The sequence below is a fragment of the Saccostrea cucullata genome, unplaced genomic scaffold (genome assembly GCF_032062105.1).
Source record: "Saccostrea cucullata isolate Sc308-1 unplaced genomic scaffold, CSIRO_AGI_Scuc_v1 ctg1553, whole genome shotgun sequence".
NCBI classification, from domain to species: domain Eukaryota; kingdom Metazoa; phylum Mollusca; class Bivalvia; order Ostreida; family Ostreidae; genus Saccostrea; species Saccostrea cuccullata.
In genome coordinates this window covers 77663-97706 of record NW_026919549.1, presented here as the reverse complement: position 1 = coordinate 97706, position 20044 = coordinate 77663, and the positions used below count along the sequence as shown (strand labels likewise).

Sequence of the window (20044 nt, the reverse complement as noted above, 5' to 3'; positions counted from 1 at the left end):
ATTCTATTTACTCGAGTGCCACTTCTGTCTCTTCTGTAAACTGTCCAAGTATGTAACTTGCCACTTTTTCCAAAACATATCAGACAGCACCTGAACATGTTTCCAGCTGGCTCTGTACATGTCCTTGATACCCAAATGTTCCGAGAACGATCCAACTTCTCCCTGCTTCTGGGTCAATAGTACGTTTGGACTCAGCACCATGGGCGATGACGGGTCTGTATCAAGTGCTATCGGGCGAGAGTTAAGTATGGCGCACACCTCCGCCATGAATGTGACTAGCACTTCATGCGTCAATTCCTTGCCTCCGTCTTGAAGCAGCATAGAGTCTAAAATCCTGCGAGCACTACCTACAACTCTTTCCCATACACCTCCCATATGTGACGCATGGGGGGCGTTAAACAACCAGGTTGCTCTGTTCTCCTTCAGGTAAGTCTTCATCACAGTGTCTTCAACTTGATGGCATTCACATGAAGGTCGTCTACAGCTCCAATAAAATTTGTTCCCCTGTCCGAGCGAAAAAGCTTTACTGGTCCACGCAAGGCTATAAAGCGTCTTAGGGCGTTGATAAAACACGAGCTGGACATGTCCTCAATTACTTCAATGTGGACTGCTCGGGAAGTTAAGCAAGTGAACAAGACGGCCCATCTTTTACTCTGCGCTGACCCACCACGCGTCTTTCTGGTAACTACTGGCCACGGGCCAAATACGTCCAGCCCAACAGAGGAAAATGGGGGTCCTGGGGTGAGACGATCTACAGGGAGATCTGCCATCTTCTGTTCCTGGGGCATCCTTCGGAGCTTCCGGCACACAACACAAAAATAAATGATGGGGGAAATAAGTCTCCTTGCTCCCAGGATCCAATAGCCGTGAGAACGTACAGCACCTTCAGTGATCATTCTGCCCTGGTGAAAAACCTTGTTATGGAGGAAACGTACCAGTAGTACTGCTACATGTCCATTCGGGGCTATAACAGGGTTGATGGAAGAAAGTCCTGAACTCTTCAGTTTGTTCAAACGACCTCCAGCTCTGAGCAGACCATTATCATCAATGAAGGGAGATAAATTCTGAATTTGGCTGTCCCTAGGTAGGTTGAGTTTATTTTCAATTGCTTCAATTTCAGCATCAAAGGCCTGAGCTTGTACACATCTAATTATGAAATGTTCAGTGTCTTTGAGTGTTGATTCACAAGTAGTGCTCTGGCACATGTGCCAACCAGTACAGTCATTGGAACCTCGGTAGGAGGCAGCTACATGACGAAGTGTGGAAAATGCAGCCACAAGACTGTCCCAAGTAGAGAATTTACTGAATCGATCCTCGATCGGGGGCAGGTTGGTCAATACATGTACATCAGCGTTAAAGGTGCTCAATTCAGAACGAATTTCCTTATCGTCGTCAGGGCTGATGAGTGGGTAATCTACCTCAGATTCACATTCTGCTAGGTTCCTTGAACAAAACTGCACTGGTCCAACAAGCCATGTGTCTAACATATTACTAATGTCCGCAACTGATCCCCTAGTTGCTGCATCAGCCGGGTTCTGGTGAGTGGGTACGTAGCTCCACTGGCTAGGGGATGACACAGCATGAATCCTAGCAATCCTATTACTTACATAGTTGTAAAATCGTCTTGTCCTGTTTTTTATGTATCCCAATATAACCTTACTGTCTGTAAAATACTGGATCGATGACGCTGGGATAGAGAGATGATCTGACACAAATTCTCCTATTTCTGCCGCCAGTACAGCACCACACAGCTTCAGTCTAGGAATACTATGCCCTGCTAGAGGTGCAAGTTTAGACTTTCCCATGACAAATCCAACATCCTGCTTCACCTTCAGGTAAGCTGCAGCCGCAATCGCTGTTTCAGATGCGTCGGAAAATATCAGCAGTTGTGGATCTGATGCTAAGCTCAGCGACTGTGGAACGAACATCCGGGGAATCTGTAGACTGCTCAACCGATCAAGTGACTTGCTCAGACTCTCCCAACTATCTCGGCACTCTTCTGGTAAAGGATCATCCCAGCTCGGACTCCCAGTACACATCTCACGTAGAATCATCTTCCCACATATCGTCACTGGAGACAGGAAGCCAATGGGGTCAAAGATACTGTTGACCCTTGAAAGGATTCCACGGCGAGTGAAGGGAACATCAGCATCTGGCTTCTGGAAGACGAAACAGTCAGATCTCAGATTCCAAGCCAATCAAAGGCTGTGCTGAACCAAATCATTGTCACCACCAATTGACAAGTCCTTCACGTCCTTACCCAGGTCCTCTGGAGGGAACGCATCAACCACCTCTTGTACATTTGACACAATCTTATGTAATCTTATATTCCCCTCTTCATCAAGTACTCTCTGAGTTCGTTTCATAAGGTCTGTGACTTGCGCAGGTGTAGGTCGAGACATCAATACGTCATCAACATAAAAGTCCTGGTGTACAAAGTTGACTACATCGAGATCCGCGTCTCGTACTGCCCGTCTTAGCCCATATGTTGCCACTGCGGGGGAAGGCCGATTCCCGAACACATGGACGGTCATACGGTACTCTACCATCTGACTATGTGGATCGTTGTTCTCATACCAATAGAACCGTAAGTAGTCTCTATCTCTTTGGTTTACAAAGAAACGGTAAAACATCTGCTGGATGTCTCCTGCTATCGCACACAAATCATTGCGAAATCGTAACAAGATTCCTAGTAAGTTGTTCGTCAGGTTTGGAATAGACAATAGACTGTCATTTAATGAGCATCCTTGGTACACGATTGATGAATCGAATACAGCTCGAACTTTGCCAGGCTTCTTAGGGTGAGTTACAGCAAATATCGGGATGTACCAACACTCATGTCTATCTTCTATCTGTGGGGCTCTTTCTGCTGCTCCTGTGTTGAAAATGTTTTCCATAACTTCACACATCTGCTTGAGTTTCTCTTCAAACCTTGGTCAAGGTTGACAGCTCGTTTGAAGACTTGAGCTCTGTTGTTCGTAAGCTTAGGACGAATGTCCTTGAACAGAAGTGGAGAGGTCCAATTACCACTACAGTCCTTCTGAAAGGTTTGGTCCATCAAAGACAGGATTTTTACGATCTTCCACTGAATTTCCAATCTTGTTATCATGTCTGTCTGTGTAAAACACATTGTCTCCCTTGAAATCTAGAGTCTGTGAGGAACTGTAGTTAGAAGGGCCTTGAGATGAAAGCTGTTTTCACATGGGGTGAATATCGTTCCTCTACCATCGTGCTGAATATTGGTCTTTTTTGGAGACCAGGTATTCCAACAATCTATTGGAATTCCCACGGGTACAAATTGCGCTCCGTTATTAGCAGACTTATTTTTATATTCATATGAAGCAGAATTTATGCAAAATCTTTTACGTGAAAAGAAGAAAACACTTGCTGTGGCCTTCAACTCGACATTTAGATATATCGACGACGTATTTTCCATTAATAATGATAATTTCCATTCCTACGTCGACACGATATATCCTGGTGAGCTTGAAATAAAAAAAAGATACCACAGAGTCCGACACTTCTGCTTCATACTTGGATATTTTACTTGAAAAAGACACTAATGGTAATCTAACAACCAAGCTATATGATAAACGTGATGACTTTAACTTTTCTATCGTCAACTTCCCTTACTTATGCAGCAATATACCTTCATCACCTGCATACGGAGTATTTATATCTCAGTTGATTCGATACGCAAGAGCATGCTCTACGTATGAACAATTTCTTAAACGAGGTAAATTATTGACAAGCAAGTTGATGAAACAAGAATATCAACAGTCTCGTTTAAAGTCATCATTTCGTAAATTCTATGGTCGATACAATGACCTTGTCAGCAAATACAATTTATCATTGAATGAAATGCTGACTGACGTTTTTCATACCAATTGTTAGTCCATTATTTTTACACTGAATTGACCACGGATTTTTCCGTTATATCCTGATTATGACAACGAGCACACGGCGGGTGTGACCGGTCAGCAGGGGATGCTCACTCCTCCATGGCACCTGATCCCACCTCTGATGTTTCGGGGGTCCGTGTTTGCTCTGCTCTTATTTTGTATATTTGTTTAATGGACGTTGAGATTGAATACTGTTCGTTATTTCCATATCCTTCTTCAGAACACTGAGATCCCTTGGCTTATGATGACCATCCAAACACACGTCACCAATTATCACCCATCCAAGGCTCAGCTTCTGGGCAAAGGGAGCTGAGGGGGGTCCTGTCACCTGACATGGCACCTGATGTACGTCCAAGTCCCTTCCAATCAGCTGTATACCGATATCTGTACGGAGCGGGGCGAGTTCCTTGGCAATGTGTTGTAAGTGAGGGTGGGCACGAGCGACTTCTGGAGTCGGGATTTCCATCATGTTATCTGGAATGTCGTTGCACTCTATGATGGGCGGAAGCTTGCGACAGGCGAGTCCATTAATCGACTGAATACAAAACCCCACCGCTCTTCTTCAAGAAGTCTCGGTCACTCCAGCACATGATTTAAGTCTGTACGGAATCGGATCTGACTTTACGCCCAGTTTATTCAAAAGTTCAGATCGAGCTAGGGTATGGTTGCTCTGATCATCGAGTAACGAATACACAGTCACAGCATCTTGTGGACGGTCACATGGAAACACCTTCGCTAGAACAATCTTGGCACATGAACGTCTACCGCTGGCCAAACCACACAGTGTAGTGCACTTCGAGGAAATCTCCGTTCCCTCCCCGCCATGATCTGAGGTGAGTGCTCTTTCCTTACTTTCTCCTTCACACGAGTCCTTCCTATACCAGTGCATGGCTGTAGGATGAAGTGTGCTCCTGCACACAGAACATGGAGAACTATTGGTGCATGATGACTGCTGGTGTTGAGTTGATGCACAACATTTGAAACATAGAGTGTTGTCTCAAGAACGAACGACGTTTGTCTAACCTCCACTTCCTAAAGGTTTCACATTCATTCAGTGAATGTTTAGACTTTTGTACTGGACATCGCGTAGAAACATCTGAAGTTAATTTCTGTCGCCCTGTATCACTAATATCCATGTCTGTCTGATTGTCCCTGGAAACATTAGTCTTGTGCACCGATACAGTCTTCCTGTGCCCTGCACTCCTTGTGTTGTGATAAGTTTCCTTCTTTGGTAAATTGTACGTAAGTCCAGGGTCATTACACATAGCTGCCATTTCCCTGATAAATTTCAGAAAGTGTTCAAATGGAGGGTATTGTGCACAGTTCTGCTGTTTATATCTGAAAGCTATGTTGGTCCATTTGTCTTGAAGCTTCCTGGGTAGCTTGGCTACAATAGGTGATATACCGACAGATGTGTTGAACTGGGCTAACAAATCAGCGAATATAGTGTTGTCCTTCAGGGACAAAGCTGATACAGTTCCTTTCCATCCTGACTGTCAAGAGTCTTGAAATTGTCTAATTTCTTCCTGATCGATGCCTCAACAAGGGAAGGAGCTCCATACCGTTAAGTCTACCCGCTACAGGGTCACTAGCATGACAAGCCTTAATGTTCCTCGCTTCGACACTTGAACTTGGTCCTATTAATATATAAAACTGTATATTCGTTTGTACAGAAATATTTCTTCTGAAACATTTTTAAACTTTATTTTGGGCTTATTGATCATTAAAGTTTAAATTACATACAAATTGATCATAATGGCACATTTGACCATAAAAATAAAATTCTCAAATATTGCTTTGTTTAAAAGGTTTATTTTGAAGAGGAACATTTGTGCACTACAGTGAAAGTAACTTAGTATGACTTCACGGATACTGAAATTTTACAGGTATTTATATATCAAAGTTATCTTGTATCCTCAGTTATATACATTTACTAGAATTAAGGGAAAAATTTTTCACCAAACAAAGATTTTAAACATAGAGGCTAATTCTGACCATAATCTAGAAACTTTGACCAATTAAAGTCACTGAAAATCAATTGACCAGTGGCACTCTGTGTGTGAAATATGAGCCAGAAGTGGCCAAGGAGAGAACATATGCTACAGACAAGAATTGTTCATATAAGTCTGCTATGACCTTGAACTTTGACCTAGAAACATGGTTCAAGGTCACTGCACACCAGTTACCCAGAGGCGTTCTAGGGGTGAAGTATAAGCCAGATTGAGCCAAGGAGAGAAAAGATATACTCCGGAAAAGGATTTTTTATACAAGTCTGCTATGACTTTGACCTTGAAACATGGTTCAAGGTCACTGCACATCGGTAACCCAGGGGGAGTCTTTGGGTAAAGTATGACCCAGATTGGGCAAAGGGGAGATAAAAGATATGCCCCAAACAAGGATTTTTCACAAAAGTCTGCTTTGACCTTGACCTAGAAACATCGTTCAAAGTCACTGTACACTGGTTATCTAGATGCACTCTTTGGGTGAAGTATGAGCCAGATTGGGCCAAGGAGAGAAAAGATATACTTCGGACAAGGATTTTTCACACAAGTCTGCTATGAGATTGACCTTTGACCTAGAAACATGGTTCAAGGTCACTGCACACTGATTACTCAGAGGCACTCTGTGGGTGAAGTATGAGCCAGATTGGGCAAAGGGGAGAGAAGATATGCTCCGGACAAGGATTTTTCATTTAAGTCTTCTATGACCTTTGACCGGTCACGGTAGCCTAGTGGTAGAGCGTTCGCTTCGTGATCGGGAGGCCCGGGTTCGATTCTCGATCGCGGCGCCGCGTCATACCTAAGACGTAAACAAAGGTAGTGACTGTTCCTTCGCCAAGCGCTCGGCACTAGAAGTGAAAGTCACGGGTCTTTCGGATATGACCTTATAAACGTAGGTCCCGTGTCACGGTAGGCGTTGGCACGATAAAGAACCCTCACTGCTCAATGGCCCTGAGTGCCGAGTATAGGTCTAAATTTTGAAGCCCTTCACCGGCATCGGTGACGTCTCCATATGAGTGAAAAATTCTCAAGAGGGACGTTAAACAATAACAATCAATCAATCAATCTATGACCTTTGACCTACAAACATGGTGTTAGGTCACTGCACACCTGTTACCAAAGGGCACTCTTTGGGTGAAATATGAGCCAGATTGGGCCAAAGGGAGAGAAAATATGCTCCAGACAAGAGATCTTAGACGGACTGACGGACGGACAGTTCGACGAACGGACAGACTGATCACTATAGGGCGCCCACGGAGCGGGGCCCTAATTAAAATGCCATGTGGAAATCGATTTGGCAAACCGGTCGCAAAGAAGAAACTTAAATTAATGAAAATTAAAAGTAAGAAAAAAATTAATGAACATTAATAGGAAGAAAAGATAATCAAGGGGTAAATTATTGATAGTATATACTTGAATAAACATTATTAAAGAAGTAATCAGAGATTGACTTAATCTTACTGTTGGGAGAGTTAACAATTAAGTTTCCCGCCATTCATAGCGACATATTTACTTTTTACAAAATCATGAAAATGGCTAGTTCCGACTTTTCAAGGTTGATGATAGTTTTCCTGCTATTTAATGCTTATGTTGTATTTAAAAAAGATTATTGACTAAATGAGTTGTGTGACGAAGCAGGGAATTATGCTTGGAAAGGATATGGTGGATATTTCAACGAACAAATTTCAATTCTGACATTTCCGAGGTTTTTTGACGACTCAAAACTAGGTCTGACTTGTTGGAATATTAACTGTTGATAATCGGATCCACCGATTATACACGATATAAATACTCGTACATTATACTCGATAAAACAAAACCTTGATTTGTAGATGTGAGGGAGTATAGACTAGCCATCACCACCATCATCATTCACTTGCTGTGGCCTTCAACTCGACATTTAGATATATCGACGACGTATTGTCAATTAATAATGATAATTTCCATTCCTACGTCGACACGATATATCCTGGTGAGCTTGAAATAAAAGATACCACAGAGTCCAACACTTCTGCTTCATACTTGGATATTTTACTTGAAAAAGACACAAATGGTAATCTAACAACCAAGCTATATGATAAACGTGATGACTTTAACTTTTCTATCGTCAACTTCCCTTACTTATGCAGCAATATACCTTCATCACCTGCATACGGAGTATTTATATCTCAGTTGATTCGATACGCAAGAGCATGCTCTACGTATGAACAATTTCTTAAACGAGGTAAATTATTGACAAGCAAGTTGATGAAGCAAGAATATCAGCAGTCTCGTTTAAAGTCATCATTTCGTAAATTCTATGGTCGATACAATGACCTTGTCAGCAAATACAATTTATCATTGAATGAAATGCTGACTGACGTTTTTCATACCAATTGTTAGTCCATTATTTATACACTGAATTGACGGCGGATTTTTTCCGTTATTTCCTGATTGTGACAATGAGCACACGGCGGGTGTGACCGGTCAGCAGGGGATGCTCACTCCTCCATGGCACCTGATCCCACCTCTGATGTTTCGGAGGTCCGTGTTTGCTCTGTTCTTATTTTGTAAATTTGTTTAATGGACGTTGAGATTGAATACTGTTCGTTATTTCCATATCCTTATTCTAATAACATCATCAGTAAGTCATTATTCACATCCTCATTAATAAAAAAAAGTGTTTATAATTTCACCCTTATAAATACTTTTATTACATGTATATAGTGTAAATGAAATTGACTCTGATTCTGTTGCTTCAGTGTCAAGTTAGACTGATTTAATCATAAACATTTTCCGCATTTTATTGGATTGTATTCTAGCAAATTTTCTTTAACATGATGTATTTTTAAAATCTAACTTTGTCAAACATTTTAAATATTCAGTGTCTTTGTAGTTATTCCTTCCGTTTGTAAGAACCGTTGTGCAGATGATCAGATTCGTGGAACATACGATATATACCCCTACAGTACATGAACGATACCAATCAGTGTGTATATGATATATACCCCTACAGTACATTAACGATACCAATCAGTGTGTGTATGATATATACCCCTACAGTACATTAACGATACCAATCAGTGTGTATACGATATATACCCCTACAGTACAATAACGATACAAATCAGTGTGTACTGTGATATGACGACAATGGGCGGAGGACAAGCGCAATTTTGAAATCGAGTATAGGCCTGGTACACAGCATGGTAATGCTGACGGTCTATCAAGATGTCCGAACCCAGCCGACTGTAGCTACTCAGGTGACAGTTTAGAAAGCCTGAAATAAGGACCTTGTATTAAGTGCAGAAGGATATGGAAATAACGAACAGTATTCAATCTCAAAGTCCATTAAACAAATATACAAAATAAGAGCAGAGCAAACACGGACCTCCGAAACATCAGAGGTGGGATCAGGTGCCATGGAGGAGTGAGCGTCCCCTGCCGACCGGTCACACCCGCCGTGTGCTCGTTGTCATAATCAGGAAATAACGGGAAAAATCCGTGGTCAATTTAGTGTATAGATAATGGACTGACAATTGGTATGAAAAACGTCAGTCAGCATTTCATTCAATGATAAATTGTATTGAGAGCTGAGACTATGAAAACTCAGGAAAACCTTAATCAGGGGGTGCTATTCGTGTAATGACAAGAAAGCGTGACAGCTCTAAAAATTTACCTGAAGGGACACAATGGATGTCAAAATACAAGTCATCAAGTTTACAATGTCTTCAGATGGAAGATAATGGTATTGGTCCAGTGCTTAAGTGGAAACTGGCAGGAAGTAAACCAGTGTTCAAATATTCTCCAGCAATCAGACATTATGTTTGTTTATGGGATCAACTATGCTTCAAAGAAGGTGTTTTATATAAGGAATGTACAACCACAATGGGTCTTATATGACACGATTTATTGTTTTAGAGAAACTTAAATAAGAGATTTTACAACTCTGCCATTGTTCTTTGTGGGCCGGACATTTGGGCATTAAGAAGACCAAACACAGGATAAAACAACAGTTCTACTGGTACGAAATGAAAGACTCAGTTAAAACATTCATTCAGTCTTGTGAGTCCTGTGCAGCTAACAAAACACCAAACAAGAATCCTAAAGCCTAGTTAGGAAGCTGTCCCGTGGGCGCACCTTGCAAATTGGGAGCGACTGGGTGTTGATTTCCTTGGTCCGCTGCCAGTAACAAAACAAGGAAACCGCTACATTACATTATGGTATGCAGAGATTATTTCTTCAAGTGGGTCGAAGCTTTTCCAGTGCCTGACCAGACTGCTCGTACTCCTGAAAAAGTTCTACTAGAGATAGTGTCACGTTTTGGATGTCCATTATCTTTACACTCAGACCAAGGCAGAAATATTGAATCTAATATAATAGCTGAAATGTGTAGCTTCCTTCAAATAAAGAAAACCAAAACAACGCCTAGAAATCCTAAAGGTAATGGCCTGGGTGAAAGATACAACCGAACCCTTATCCAGATGATTCGTGCTTATATTATTATGGATGATAAATGGGATATTTACCTTAGTTGTGTTACTGCTGCTTATCGTTCTTACCCTCAGGAGTCTACGGGGTTGACGCCAAACATGCCGATTTTTGGACAGGAGGTCCGCCTTTCCTGTGAGGTCGTTTACAGGCCTGAAACATTAACAAAAGAATAAACCTCATCCTATGGTAACTATGTTGAGGAAATAAGAAGTCAACTTAATAAAGCACATGAAATATGTCGCAAATCTTTGGGACAAGCAACTGAACGCCAGAAAAACTTATACGACTCTAAGGAACAGTTATTCAGTTGGTGACATAGTATGGAAACGAGAACATATATGTTGAAGAATGTGCATAACTACAACCTGTCTACATAGGAACATGTGTTGTGGTCAAAGTCCACAGTGACCTTGTCTTTGAGATACAACTTGATGCCCGTGGTCAGCGAAAAGTTGTAAATCACAATAAATTACTGCCGTATCGTGGAAACCAGCCACCGAAGTTGGTCCAGAACATTGTACAAAAATTAAGGAAAATTTAGTTAGGTGCCAGTTGGATTAGCGCAGTATTGTGATTTTCTAATGTAAACGTGTAATGATGTTTTCATTTCCTTAATAAAGTGTTTACATGATTAAAGGATCAAATGAATTACTTGTATTGTAAACAAGTCTCAACCTATGTATAGGAGGGGGATCCTGATTTATTAGGCAGAGATATTTGAAAAATTACTTTAGGATGTACCAATATTTGTTGTTGGTTGTGATTAACCAACCATGTTGTTGGTTCATATAATACATATTTACCAGTAATATGATATTGGTTCTTACATTTAAGATGTCTTCCTTAAGATTGTCGTATGCCGGGAAGAGGGGGCATGTCTATTAGTGTAAGCCATGTGGGTTTCGTGGTGAGAAGCTGGATGTGACAAACCATATCTATATAAAACATCTTAGATATGAGGACTATCCATATCATTGTTGGATGTGTGGTTTTTCCGCAGTCCAGAAAGCAAAATTTCTGAAGCACATCAAGTGGTACCTTGAACATAAGCTGAGGGCAGGAGAGACGGCCGACGCTGGGGTCAGGCTTCATGAGAGTGAGAGACAATTCGAAGGAGATGCTGCAACCCTTGACAGTAGAGGAATCGATCTCACATTGGGAATCGAAGAAGAGGCCAGCCAAGAGTCTTCCTACTTCCACATCCTCTGTGCCATCTTCGTCGCTCTCATCCTCTGGCTCCCTGTCCTCATTTCCACCACTGTTGTTGCCATCTTCGATGCTGCCATCTTTTCCACCACAGTCGTTGACGTCCTCCAGCTTATTGACAACCTTGCCACCGCTGTTGCTGACGTCATCCAGCTCATTGCCATCCTTTCCGTCGCAGTCGCTGCTCTCATCCTTGACACAGGTGTCGCTGCCATCCTCTGGTTCCTCGTTACTACCTCCTCCATCACCTGTCACAGCTACTTTGCCATTCGCTCCAGAATCTTCCCTGCCAGAGCTGCTGACCGAGGAGGATCAGCAGTTGATTAAAGAGTTTTTTATACAGGAGCGCGTGGAGCCTGAGATTTCCCTGCGAGAGGAGAATGCCCGCCTCCAGAAAGAGATTGACCGACAGAAGCGTGTCATCCAGAAGAATAAGGTCACCATGTCAGACCTTTGGAAGAGGTTGGATTCTGGAGTTGGTTCTCAGTCGAAGGTGAAGTTCATCCATGATGGCCCCGGCGAGGGTGAGCGGTATAATCCAGTTCCCCGCAGAAGGTCCCCGAGGAAACAACATAAGAGGTTGCAGTTTGTGGTAACCATTCCCAGGGGAATCCTTCCAAAGCCAGCACACAGAGCTACAGAGCACTAGTCGCCATTAGATGATCTTTTCCGGCCAGATCGTAGATTCAGTAGACCTTATAAGAGACATTATATTGATATCATTATTAGAGCAGTAAGTATAAGTAAGTCAAAGTAATGTAAGCTAGGAAAATATTCATTTTAATATTTGTAATTAATTGGGAGATACAGTTTTTATATGTAATTTTTCTAAAATTGATATTTTAAGCATTGTAATGAGATTCATTTCTGTAATATTATTTACCTTAGATATTTTTGCTTGCCAAGGCCTTCGTGTCCATCCTCTTTAAGTCTTTTTCTGTAATCCTGTGTTTAAAGTATTAGCATTAACGTTATCAAACGCTGTATATTTACAAGTTTAGATGATGAATTTATCAGAGAGGCTGCTAATATCTTGTACATCAATTGTTTTTGTAAGATCAACTCATTCATCAAATGGCAGTTATTAAATATTAATGGACTTATTACAATTCATGTACATTTTAGCTCATTTACCTTATCACACTGTGATCTGCTCATTTGTCTTCATGAAATTATGTTGAACTTTATGTTTTGATTTAGCATTTTGTGTTTATGTATAAATGTTCTTTTATATTGATTATGAGTTGATAATTTTCTAACTTTAGGTACATGAACAAACCCTTTTGAATGCCTTTCGGTATCCACACGTGAGTATTTTAACCTGAAGGTGTTGGTCTTCAGATTTTCTTCGTTTTGTGTTCTTTTAAAGAAATTAAATTGAATCCCCCTCCTCCTTTATTTAGCTAATGACTCACAGTAACTGTTATAAGTCTGGACTTGATATAATTTCATCTTGAAGGGATACCTCTTGTGGACCGTCAATTTGAGGATGAACATGATTTTCTTAATATCGTGATTAGGCTTAAAAGAGAATTCAAATTAATTGTAATCATTGAAGTTGAGGGATGCCAATGAAATAGGTTGACAATCTTCAGTATATAGGTGACATTGTATACAGAGAAAATTATAGTAGAAAATAATAGTGCACTCAATTATACAGGAATTATATGTATGAAACATCCCTCGATATTCTTTTATGGTATAACACAAAGAATTAACGATACTTCCTAATTTTGTTACCTTATCAACAGAATATAATCTTTTAAGAATTGTTTGAAATCTCATTATTACTTGCAAATTAATTTATCCTATATATTTTTCTTTACATCAATAGTCGGGGAAGGTGTCAAGGATTGGATCAGGAGGAAGAACCCGGCCCTCGTCAGGGCCCTCCTCCACGAGGGCCGGGGAGAAGGTTTAATCCCTCCAGATTTAGATCTGGAGGGGTTAAAAGATATAATTAACAATTTGAGGAAGAGGTAAGTATGGCGATTCGTTGAAAATTTGGATCAGAAAGAGGAAGCCGGCCCTCTCCATGGAGAAGGTGCTTCTACTAGCTAACGGCCGGGAAGAAGGGCTGATCCAGACTGAGATCTGGAGGGATTACGGGACGTCGTCAACAACCGAATATAACTTATAACGATTATGATAAATGCTTGATATCTCATTGTTATTTGCACATTAAATTATCCTATAAATTTTTCTTTACATAAATAGTTGATAATATCCTGAAAACTTGGATTCGACAGAGGGACCCGGCCCTCTCCCTAGAGAAGGGCTTACTGCTGGTCCTTTTCCACGAGGGCCGACTTAGATCTGGAGGGATTACGAGAGGTCATAAAAACTTCCGGATAGAGTAAGTATGTAAATTATCCAATAAATTTTTCTTTACAGAAGTAGTTGGCAATACATCGTCGATATATCTAAATGTCGAGTTGATGGCCACAGCAAGTCTTTTCTTCTTTTCACGTAAAAGTTTTTGTATACATTCTGCTTCATATGAATATAAAAATAAGTTTGCTAATAATGGAGCGTAATTTCCCTTCGTCAACTTCCCTTACTTATGCAGCAATATACCTTCATCACCTGCATACGGAGAATTTATATCTCAGTTGATTCGATACGCAAGAGCATGCTCTACGTATGAACAATTTCTTAAACGAGGTAAATTATTGCAAGTTGATGAAACAAGAATTTCAACAGTCTCGTTTAAAGTCATCATTTCGTAAATTCTATGGTCGATACAATGGCCTTGTCAGCAAATACAATTTATCATTGAATGAAATGATGACTGACGTTTTTCATACCAATTGTTAGTCCATTATTTATACACTGAATTGACCACGGATTTTTTCAGCTATTTCCTGATTATAACAACGAACAAAAGGCGGGTGTGACCGGTCACAGGGGATGCTCACTCCTCCATGGCACCTGATCCCACCTATGATGTTTCGGAGTTCCGTGTTTGCTCTGCTCTTATATTGTATATTTGTTTGATGGACGTTGAGAATTAATACTGTTTGTTATTTCCATATCCTTCTTTGTTGGTTTTCATTATTATCTAGAATTATTTTCTAGTGAGCGACGGAAAAGGGTGAGGTGTTCCTATGAGTTCTATAATAGGAAAAACACATGATATAAATCCTTTTTCTCCGAAAAACCGTGACTTGTCAATGTCCTTAACATTCAAAGTTACTAAGTCGCCCGTGTTACGCAGAAATTAGAGTGTCTGCTCCAAAGTCACGAAGTAAGGAGTTAATCCTTACGTCGTAGGTTCGAATACCACTATGGGACGTGGGGTCTTGTCCATCAGATGAAACCGTAATACCAAGGTCCTGTGTCGCAGTAAATGCTGGTACGGAACCCCCCCCCCCCCCCCCCCCCCCCCCCGCTTAATGGTCCTAAGATCCGAGTGTAGGATAAAATTTGCAATTATCCATTGGGAAGTGGTGGCGTCTCGAGAGGAACCTTAAAATCAATCCTCCATCTGACTGTCAAACAGTGGTGTTGATTACATGTTCACAAAAGTTGGGCTTGGTAAGCTTAAAACCCTTCAGGGTTCTAATTGACCAAAATTCCTACTTCAGAATAATTTTTGCTCTGGACATTAGTGTAGTACTTTTCATTTTGGGCAGCCTGATGTGGGCCAAAGTAATGTTGTGTTTGCTATGTGAGCAACATCCAGGTTGGAAAAAAAAACCAAATGTAAGGGATGTTTACCAGCTGACCAAGATACCATACTGCATTTTCATTCCATTTCAATGTTTGTAAGGGTCTTGTGTTGGAAACTGTCATGTGATCAGTATTTCAGTACAATATGCTACAAAATTTCGATGATGAAATCATAGATGTACATCAACCATCAAAGATTTTAGTGTATTCCAACTGTGGTAAATTGTCAAAGTTTAATTGCACAAAAGACAACGGTACATTAAAGGTATTTTAAAGCCGAACACGATTCGTAAAAGAGATGTATCCGCCATTTTAGTTCCCGAGACTCGCTACCCTGCAGACCCTATAAATAGGGCAAGAATAAGATACTGTTCAGTTTAATCAGTGGACATCAGTGTAAATGGACGTATGCTATACAGGACTTGGTCACGGGAATAATAACGTAATACTTCGTCTAAAGCAAGAAAGTAAGATACCAAATAAATTTACAACAAGAGATGTTTGTAAAACACTTATGCCCCCCCCTCCCCCCAATTGGAATTTTTTTGCAAGTCCAAGGGGGCACAACTCTCTCAAAAATGGCAAGATAATACCCAAAGCAGAACTTGACCTAGATATTCATCTGATTAATCTGTATTTTAAATTTCATCTCAGTATGTGCAAAGGTTGCAAAGAAACGGAAACTGCAAATAATTGAATTTTTTTCAAACTCCAAGGGGCATCACTCTGTCAAAAATGGTGCGATCATACCCAAAACAGAACTTGACCTAGATATTCATGTGATATATCTGTATACCAAATTTGATTTCATTATTTGCAATGGTTGCAAAGAAATTGAGCGGAAACTGCAAATAATTGAAATTTTTTCAAACTCCAAGGGGCATCATTCTGTCAAAAATGGTGCGATCATACCCAAAACAGTACTTAAACTAGATATTCATGTGATATATCTGTATACCAAATTTGATTTCAGTATGTGAATTGGTTGCAAAGAAAATGAGCGGAAACTGCAAATAATTGAAATTTTTCAAAGTCCAAGGGGCATAACTCTGTCAAAAATGGTGCAATCATACCCAAAACAGAACTTGGCCTAGATATTTATGTGATATATCTGTATACCAAATTTCATTTCAGTATGGGCAATGGTTATGAAGAAATTGAACGGAAACTGAATGGACCGACAGACCGACCGACAGACAGCAGCAAAGCAATATGCCCTCCCTTCTTCGAAGGGGGGCATAATTATAGGTACATAAGTCAGTACAGTATACAAATTAACAACATAAATAAACGTAACTGCAATAAAATATAAACAAAGGTAATGCAAGAAAACCAGCACGAACACGGGTCGCCATTCCACGCCGATACCTGTGACAATAAAGCAATCAGGTGTAACGAAAGCGACGAGTATACCCTAGTATTGATGTATCGTAGATAATGCCATCAAAAATGGCGTATGCCTATTTACGAGTCGTGATATAATAAAATATCTATTTCGAGAGGAAATGGTAGTTAATATTTCAAAAACACGAAATGTTAAGGGTACGAGCTCTCTTCGTTTTCTCTGTAATAGTTAGATCATATTAAGTAAAATTTTAGTGGTTAAGAAGGGGCGGAGGGAGCGAAGCGACCGAGCCCTTCTTAACCACTAAAATTTTACTTAATATGATCTAACTTACTTAGAACCTAACCTGATTGGCTAATACGTCAGCGCGCGGAGTTACTGCACAGACATAAAATTTTAACAATTAAGAGATCTACTTAATAGAAAATTTAGCAGCTGCTGATTGGAGGAAAAAGTGGGTTAGGTTCTAATTTAGATTACAAGTTAACTTGATCCAATTTCATTCGAAATATGAATTTTAAAAATAAAGTAACGTTTTCTGGGTCCGATGCTTTGGAACAGTCCGCATATTTATAAAAATGATCAGATTTACTGAAAATAATAACCAAAATGATTAAGATGTAAACGAGTCAATGTATACAAATATTCTAGGGTTATCTATCCCTATATTGTAAAAGCAAACCAAAAACAATATAATGTTTGACCGGGCTCTGTCCTGAGTATTGATCTCAAGGATGCTGTGTCTCTCGATCTGACGAGCCTGTAGCCAGGTATTAGAAAAACAGCGCTTTTATTTATTCCTCTAACAAATGCTATTGTGCCACAATAAAAATTACGGCCGGAATATCCCTGATGGGCCGTGAATTAGATTTTTAATACATCTGTAATGGTTAGGGCCGTGGATATCGGCCTGGATAGCTCAGTTGGTAGAGCACCTGACTAGAGATGCAGGGGTCCCGGGTTCGATTCCCGGTCCAGCATGAATTTTCTCCTATCCTGTTACAGATTTGGTGCCGTGCCATGCCCTGGAATTGACAGGTGAAAGACCTGCCAGGGATGAGCCTGGGTTGGGGTCTTTGGAGGGCCAAACTCCTTTAAGGAGGGAGGAATGTAATGGTTAGGGCCGTGGATATCGGTCTGGATAGCTCAGATATCGATGGTAGAGCACCTGACTAGAGATGCAGGGGTCCCGGGTTCGATTCCCGGTCCAGCCATGCATTTTCTCCTTGCCTGTTACACATCAATACGATATATAACCACCGAAACACACTGCTGAGAAAACATTAATGTCAATAAGCAATAACTTATTCAAAACGATGTCAAAATGAAAGAGAAATAAGAAAAATCACAGCACTGTGTCGGGTCCTATAAATTTAGAATTGCGTGGCTGATGGGTGTTGCCTATATGCACTTCCTCTAAAGTGGTTTAAAGTTGTATCCAACTCTTTAAGAAAACAAGCCTTTTTTGGTTTAACAAGAGATAGGATGGGCTTTGAATACTTTAAACTTCATGAAAGAACATCCTCAAGGTGGTTAGGTGTCTCCAAATTTGGTTCCAGTCTTTCAAACTCCTTCAGTATCTACCAAATGTAATTTTCCAATTGAGCTTACTGACAGCATATATTTTTAGAGGATCTAGATTAAGTTATAACCTGTACCATGTCATAAAATTTCACGCAAGACCATAGAAAAAATAAAAACAGATCTGCAGTTATTATGGACATTTTTATCCATTTGATAGATGCCAATTAGAAATTACAGACATGATTTTTTTTCCGCTTTAAAGCGGAAATCCGCTATCCGGATTTATTATTTCCGCTCTATTTTTTTAAATCCGCTTTTATAGTAATTCGGATTTTTTTCCGTAACTAGTTTGACTTTTACTTTCTTCAAAATACTTCCTTTATTTTTTTATGTGTTCGGTTTATTCATTGGTTGAATTATTCACTTTCTCCAATCAGAAGTCCGTTTTTATAACGACCGAGATAATTTACACTATGTCTGGCCATGTGGTTCAACGAGATCAATCAGACGTTCAGGCCATTGACAAGGGCTTCCGAAATAGTTGGAAGTGGGAATGGTTAGAAAAGGTCGTCAATAACGAACCAATATCAAAATATATCCGTAAAGTAAATCTGAAAGGAATAGATTTATGCGAGGTATGCAATAAACAGATCAGTTATGCGGGTCGGGAATGGAAAAGTTTGGAGCAACATATAACAAAAAAGATCCACCGTGACAACGTGGAGATTCAAAATCTAATTACAGATTGTCAAGTAACTTACTTAAATTTAACTATGTAAAAGCGAATAAGTTGTACATAAATGTGTAGGTATTTTACTATCTTACAGGTATACAATGTAAAGAACTGTTTTCTCGGATATTAAGTATTGAAGATCTGTTGAATCGCGTGCAGAAATAAAAAAAAATATTCATCATTAAAGATTTGCCTTTTCAAAATATTCAAATTTATTTTAGGTACTTTTGGTACTTCAAAGCATACCCCCCAAACTTCCATATGGTCTGAACCCCATATTCAAAACTGTAGTCGTTGAAGAAAAAGTGGTTGCACCAATAACACAAATACAATTTATCAATGAATGAAATGCTGACTGACGTTTTTCATATCAATTGTTAGTCCATTATTTATACACTGAATTGACAGTCCATTATTTATACACTGAATTGACAATGGATTTTTTCCGTTATTTCCTGATTATGACAACGAGCACACGGCGGGTGTGACCGGTCGGCAGGGGATGCTCACTCCTCCATGGCACTTGATCCCACCTCTGATGTTTCGGAGGTCCGTGTTTGCTCTTCTCTTATTTTGTATATTTGTTTAATGGACGTTGAGATTGAATACTGTTCGTTATTTCCATATCCTTCCTAGATTGATTGAATTAATACCTGACGCATTGCAACAGGATTACACAAGCAAGTTTTCCTGAAAGAACTGAAAGGGGGAAAAAGTGTCCATGTACGATTCCTCAATGACTTTAAAGAATTTGTTTCTCTGCAAGGGAATTCTGAGCCTGTAGAACAACAAGATACTAATCAATGGTAAGATGCAAATACCACGACATTTCATGGACTAAATTAAGGACGTGCGTCATTGTATATGTTGTATTGTTGTAATGAGTAGTAATTAGTTAAGCTTATAGAATAAGCAATTTTTTTTTTTAAATCAGTATATTTAGAGGTCTGAACAAAGGGCCATTTATCGGTGTCTTTTAGTTTTAAGAAATGGTCATTTGTAGATTTTTATGGGTTGAATGATTATGTTATCTCTACTTTTTATGTTAATAGTTCATTAATTTACAGGATCTTAACATCCCCCTCAAAAGAAAGACCTGACATAACTATCTAAATATAGTACTCTGCAATTGTGACCCCTAACTTACATCAACCTCTGGTTTGCCTGTTCTTATCATGTCTTATTACTT

At 39.9% G+C, this 20044-nt stretch overlaps 1 protein-coding gene across 1 annotated transcript; it reads right to left on the bottom strand.

Annotated features, from left to right (window-relative positions):
• Positions 1-437: 437 nt before the first annotated feature.
• On the bottom strand, positions 438-2054 carry LOC134233331 (uncharacterized). Its single transcript, XM_062715297.1, has one exon. It carries the CDS (start codon positions 2052-2054, stop codon positions 438-440), a length of 1617 nt encoding a protein of 538 aa, XP_062571281.1.
• Between the last annotated feature and the right edge of the window lie 17990 nt (positions 2055-20044).